This window comes from Mesocricetus auratus, unplaced genomic scaffold (genome assembly GCF_017639785.1).
Source record: "Mesocricetus auratus isolate SY011 unplaced genomic scaffold, BCM_Maur_2.0 Super-Scaffold_2245, whole genome shotgun sequence".
Classification (NCBI taxonomy): domain Eukaryota; kingdom Metazoa; phylum Chordata; class Mammalia; order Rodentia; family Cricetidae; genus Mesocricetus; species Mesocricetus auratus.
In genome coordinates, this window is record NW_024429180.1 from 51,718,141 (window position 1) to 51,724,569 (window position 6,429).

At 48.1% G+C, this 6,429-nt stretch overlaps 1 protein-coding gene across 1 annotated transcript; it reads right to left on the reverse strand.

Annotated features, from left to right (window-relative positions):
* Positions 1-225: 225 nt before the first annotated feature.
* Nkx3-1 (NK3 homeobox 1) lies at positions 226-2,862 on the reverse strand. Its single transcript, XM_005071020.4, has 2 exons — positions 2,541-2,862; positions 226-1,685 (listed from the first exon to the last, which is right to left on the reverse strand). Exons 1-2 carry the CDS (start codon positions 2,833-2,835, stop codon positions 1,261-1,263), a joined length of 720 nt encoding a protein of 239 aa, XP_005071077.1. The 5' UTR covers positions 2,836-2,862; the 3' UTR covers positions 226-1,260.
* Between the last annotated feature and the right edge of the window lie 3,567 nt (positions 2,863-6,429).

Genomic DNA, 6,429 nt, shown 5'->3' on the forward strand with positions numbered 1-6,429 from the left:
TGGACAGCACTCTGCCCCAGGACCCCAATGCTGTAAGCCTCTGAACTGCACCGCCTCGCCCACAGCACAAAGCCCTGTGAAGCTGCTGTGATCTTCAACTCTCGTGTCTTTAAAAAGGAATTTGATGTTGAGTGGTTTTAAAGGAAAGAAACAAGAGTTGCTAGGTATTTTTTTAATTATGTCTTTTGGTCAATTTATAATCTGTAGTTATGTTTTTTTCTTTTAACCAGGAAAGATAAAACTTGAGGTGGGGGGAGCAGATCTTAAGCTAAATAAGATAGGCATGCAGAGATTAAAAACCTGAACTGAGATGTCCTGTAGGAAAGAAAGAGAGAGAGAGAGAAAGGAAGATCCTTTGTTATAAAATGACAGCACCTCTGGCATAACCCATTGTGAACTCAGACCTGAAAGCTCCTCGATAAGTTCTCTGTGAAGGCAGGAAGGGTGGGCAGAGGCCTTTTCTTCAGTCAGTCATGACTGAGGCGCTCACCTGGAGTGTGGAAACCCCCTAGGCCCTTGCCTTGGACAGGAAGAGCCTGTTTCCAGGCCCACCCTGGCAGGCAAACTGTTTACACAGCTTGTCTTAAACCCCTCACTGTGTGCACCCTGCTCCACTCAGGCTGCCTGTAAATCCTTGAATTGGTTCACTACCGCAAACAGGGTAAGAGGTCAAACATTCTACCCCCACCCCCTTTATGCCCCATGCCAACCTGCCTCAATCGCTAAGGTCTGTGTTTTCTTTTTCTTCAAATCTTCCATTTACCTTCACTTTTACAAGGGCAGAGAGAAACCCTGGCTGTTGTTCAAGGCCAACAAGAGACTTTTTAACCCAAGTTTAATTCAAGAGGACACCCTTTTCTAAGGGGTCCTTCTTCCCATCGCTTTAGTCTTTTTGTGATACTCAGTTATGGGAGAGCATGGAGTTGCAGTGACAGAATTCTTAGGAATGATGTAGCCATTGCACCCAAAGTCACGCTGAGGTCTAGAATCAGATGAACTTGTCTGGCCCTCTCCAGACAGGGAACAGAGAGCAGTGACCTACAGAACTGGAATTGTGACTAGATACTAAAAATAGCCACTGCCCGGGCTCTTTCACTGACCCCACCAGAGAAGAATCGGAACATTCCCTAGGAATCCCCAGCCATTTGGGTCTGCACACGTCTTGTTACCATCTCCTTGACCTCAGTCATTCCTGCTTTTCCCCCAGACACTCCCGGGGAAGGCAGTTTCTGATCTATGAAGTTGTCATATGAACTGTTGTTACCAGAAAGTTGGATGCCAGCTGCCCAGACAATAGAGGTACGGGTAACAGGGGTAGCTGGTGTACATGGAGACCAATGAGGAGCTGGCTAGACTGTCCTCTTTCAGGACTGGCAGAGACAGAGGTGAGCTCTTCTCCAAGACCCCCAGGTCTTCCGCCAGTTGTTTTCGCTTGGTCTTATAGCGTCTATTCTGGAACCATATCTTCACTTGGGTCTCCGTGAGTTTGAGGTTCTTGGCCAGATGAGCCCTTTCAGGGGCAGACAGGTACTTTTGATGGCTGAACTTCCTCTCCAGCTCAATCACCTGAGTGTGAGAGAAAGCAGCCCTGGAGCGCTTCTGAGGCGGCTTGGGGACCTGGGGGGTGCTTGATAAATCGCCTGGAGTGTGTTCACAGTCCAACAGATAAGTCGCGAAATGCCCATCTGGAGAAGAGCAGAGGGGGCGGAGAAGAGACACAGTCACTTGTTAACCCGGAATTCAAACCACCTTTCTGCTTTTGGCCAGCGAACAAACGGCCACTGTCATTTTGGATACATTACACTTTCTTTTTTTCCCGCCTGACTATGGAACTACCCCAATGGAGAAATGAGTAGGTTTTTATGCTATGTATTTGCTTCTAATAATCAGTGTGAACTAAGCTTAGGGCTTAGTGTTTTACACTTAAACTTTCTGCGGTGTTGTCTTATGCCAAAGAAACCGGGAATCTGGATGTGTGTAGCAGAGAGGTGGGAGGCGCCAACAAGGAAACCGAGGCATCACGGGGCATTTAAGTGGGTGACTAGGGCTTTTGGGGATGAGCCTGGTGGCCTGGGCTGGTAGCCAGTTCATCTTCGGCCCCAATCCCCTTTCTGTAACTGCCGCTTAGTAACCCGCATAAGAAGCAATGGGGGAGGGGGCGGGACCTGGCGGCAAAAGCTGAGTCGATGCTATTCTAAACGCTTAAAGGAACGACCATAATCTTATAGCTCGTGGAATGTAAACGCAAAGGGAGCCTGTGGGTGGGCTTGATTAATGAATATTAATGGATTTTTTGTTTATTGTTTACTTCTAGTCGCCAGCCAGCGGTAACTGGCTGGAGTCGCTGGAAGAGAGTCTAGCAGATGGTGAAGTTGTTAGCAGCCCTCAAGGTTGATGCCCAAGGTGGCTCTGTGCCGAGGACGGTGAAGTCCTTCCGGTGGCCATGGGCCCCGCATGCCTGCATCCAGAGGTGGGGACCATCAGTTTGGGAGTAGCCCTCTCCAGTGTATCGCACCCGCCTCCAGGTCTATTCGGCTTACCTGTCTCGCGTTCAGCCAGCGTCTCCGTCGGGCTGGATCGGATATTTGGCGGGTCCGCTAGAGCCACGCCGCGACCTCCTGTTTCCTCCGGGTCTGACGCGGGGTCACTCCTCGGGTCCGACTGGCGCTGGTGCTGCGGGCTGCCCGCGTGTCCCCCGCGCCGCTCCGCGCGGTCCCGCAGGATGTCCTGGATGAGGAAGGAGGTGAGCCGCTTGGACTGAGAAGGTGGCGCTGCCCAGGGACTGCGGCCACCCGCCTCCACCCGCACCTCTCGAGACTCAGCCGCCCTGAGCATCCCGCCTTTGCTGCGCGCCGGCTTTTGCTGTCCTCCGGCCGCGCACACTTATAGCTCTGGGGAGCGCCGCGCAGCCTGCCCATTGGCCGCGGGGACACGGCTGAGCCCGGATTGGCTGCCGCGGGCTCCAGGTGACCGTGAAGAGGTCAGTCCTGCCCCTGGTAGGTTCCAGAGTCCCTTCCTTGAAGCGCCCTTAGCCATCTCTGGATCTCTGTCACAAACCCCAATCGCTATGGGTAAGACCTGAGTGTAGCTCTCAGAAACTATCAAAGCGCCCTGGCCCACCGAGCTGAACGAGCAGGTCTCTACCACCTACCCTGATTGTGTAAATAACAAGAGAAATTGACGACAGAGCCAGATCTACGGAGTTTAAGGCTATCCTAGGCCTGGCAGGCAGGTACACGAGGGCCCCACGCTGGATTCCCAACTGGTCGCATTTGGATAACCACTAAACATCTCATAGGGAAGGTAAAAGCACTATGGCAGTGTTACATTTCCTGAGTTGACCACGTACTGTGACCCCAGGAAACAATATTTTTAAGAAATAAACACTCAAGCCCGTTGTGGGCAGCGCATGCCTTTAAACCCAGAGAAGGGAGGCAGAGACAGGCAGATCTCTGGGAGTTCGGGTCCAGCCTGGTTTGTAGAGGGAGCTCCAGGTCGGTCAGCGCTACATAAGACCCTATCTTAAACAACAACAACAACACACACATCAAAACAAAACAAAAAACTCACACACACACACACACAACCTGAAAAAAAAAAAGAAATGAAATTCAAGCTCAGGCTTCCTATCTGTGTAGCTTTATAGTACAAACTATAACATTCAGTGAAAATCAGGAAAGCCTACGCTAGTGTTCTTTTGAATTACTTTATGCAATTTGTGTCTCCAGTGGTCTAAGGCATCTTCCACTTATCTGAAATCTGCTCGGAAGAGAGAGTGTGTTGTGTATCTGAGGAGGGGGGTAAGGGAGCAGGGCATGGAGAAGGCAGCAACTGCCAGAGGACACTGAGAGAGGTAACCAAAAGTCCTTCAGAGAAGCTGACTTTCCTCTTGCATTTTACCTAGACATGTTATCCTTTAAAAATGCAAAAACACATAGCTTGAAATAGAAGTTCATAGGAAGTTGCAAAATTAACAACTGTGATGTCCTTCGTGGTAGCATATTTTTATTTTATTTATTGCACGTGTATGTATTCTCTGCATAAATTCCCCTCCCTCCTAGGTCCACATGTAAATGCTATTTCCCAGGGTTGTACTTGGGGAGGTCCTTTGCCCTTTAAGAGATGGAGTCAAATGAGAGGTCCTCAGGTCATGGAGGATGTAAGGATTTTAGAACCCAGTTTCCACTCCTTCTCCTGACCCCAGTGTGTGAATTCTCCCACCAACCCATGCTCCTGTCTTGTGTGTTGCCTTCATCTGAGGCCCCCAAGCCTTGGACTTGAATCTCTAGACTCATGAACTAAAACAATCATCTAATTACCTAACTAATCTGCGTCTGGTATTTGGTTATAGCGACAGAAACCTAGTACAGGAAGTCCCATTTCTCTGCCTGGGAGTGCAGTTGCTTTGTCATGAGGTGAGTGACGCCATGTTCGTTTGGATCACCAACTTGACCAGGGCATTAGTGAGGCTCGCCTTTGGGTGTGCCTGTGAGGGTGTTTGCAGAGAAGGTTAACTGGGGGTGAGGAGGGGGAGATATTTACCCTGAATGTGTGCAGTTCCATTTCTGTGGGTTAAGACAGAATACAAAGGAGGGGGGAGGAGAGTTGTGTCTCCTGGCTGATTGAGAAGTTAGCGCTTGCTCCTCAAATCATGAACCAAAGGAAATCTTTTCCCCCTAAATTACTTCTGTTGGATATTTGGTCACAGTGGTCAGAAAAAAATGGCTGACACAGGAGGGCAAAACAGCTGTGCAGCTCTTCAGTATCTGTGCCGATGCTTCCACACGCAACGGGTGTCAGTTTCTCCGCATCCTCATCAGCATTTGTTGTCCCTACCTCAGCCATTAACATATGTCCAGTGTTGTTTTACTTTAGCTTTGGTTTTGTATTTGCATCTGATGGCTGATGATGTTTAACATCAGCCAGGCTCAGGTCTTCATTGATGAGCCAGTATAAACTTCTAGCCTCAATAAATCCCAGATGGCTCAAGGATGTAAACACAAACAGGCATATGGGGACATTTTTAAAAATCATGCTCATTAAAGAAATACAAATCTGCCGGGTGGTGGCGCATGTCTTTAATCCCAGCACTTTGGAGGCAGAGGCAGTCGGATCTCTGTGAGTTCAAAACCAGCCTGGTCTACAAGAGCTAGTTCCAGGACAGGCTCCAAAGCTACAGAGAAAACCTGTCTCACAAAACCGAGATAGAGAGAAAAAGAGAGAGATGGAGAGAGATGCAAATCAAGGGCTGGAGAGATGGCTCAGTGGTTAAGAGCACTTACTGCTTTTGCAGAGGACTGGAGTTCAATTCCCACACATGTCAGGCAGCTGTAAATTGCCTGCAACATCAGCCTCAGGGGAGCCGATGCCTCTGACCTCTGCAGGCACCTGCATGCACACATATGCAAATATACACATTGTTTTTTTTAAAGTAAAAATCTTTTTTTTTTATAAGAAAGAAGACATGCATATCAAAGCCACATTGATACACTCCTTTCTATTCATCAGACGGAAAGATTTTGTTGTAAAAGTGCCATCAGGACTGTAGTGAACTGCTGTGGACAGAGATAAATTGATCTGCATAATTGGATGGCGACTTGACAGTATCTCCTTCCACACAGCTATTTCAGCTTTTGACCTGGAAACTCATAAATACACAAAGTCCTGACCTGAGAACCTGTTTCTTAGTCCGGTCACAGAGAATCAATTGTGTTTATAAAAAAAGTAGCTACAAGTGATCCATATAATTTACAACCAGATGTAGATAACGAGCATATATTTATTCAGTGGGACAGTTGTGCCTGCTCAGTGGTGTGGAGGCGGGCTGAGAGAAGGAAGAGAGGGAGACTTGAACAGTGTCTGTTTCTTAGTACTCATTTATAGTTCTCAAAAATTACAAGCCTGGTGTTGCAGAGACGGTAGTCAAGAGCATTTGCTGCTCGTATGCAGGACCTATGCTCAGTTCCCAGGACTCACATCAGTGGTCTTTACACCTGTTTGTAATCCAGTTCCTGGGAATCTGATACATACTTCTGGATCTGCAGACACTCAAATACTTGGCATACATACAGAGAGAGGACACACACACACACACACACACACACACACAGAGAGAGACAGAAAGAGAGAGGGAGAGAGAGAGGGAGAGAGAGAGAGACAGAGAGACAGAGACAGAGAGAGAGAATTTTTAAGATTTATAAACCTAGGGGCTGTAGAGATGGCTCAGTATTTAAGAGTGCTCACACCTCTTCCAGAAGACCTACGTTTGGTCCCCATCACCCACACTGGGTGCTTAACCACCTGTAACTCCATCTACAGCATATGCTTACACCTGTAAATAAAAATAAATATTTTTATGAAGTATTAATTTTAAACTTAGGGGTGGAATTGAAGTGAGCTCTCCTCCTGCGCCATGACCTCCGTGGGGTT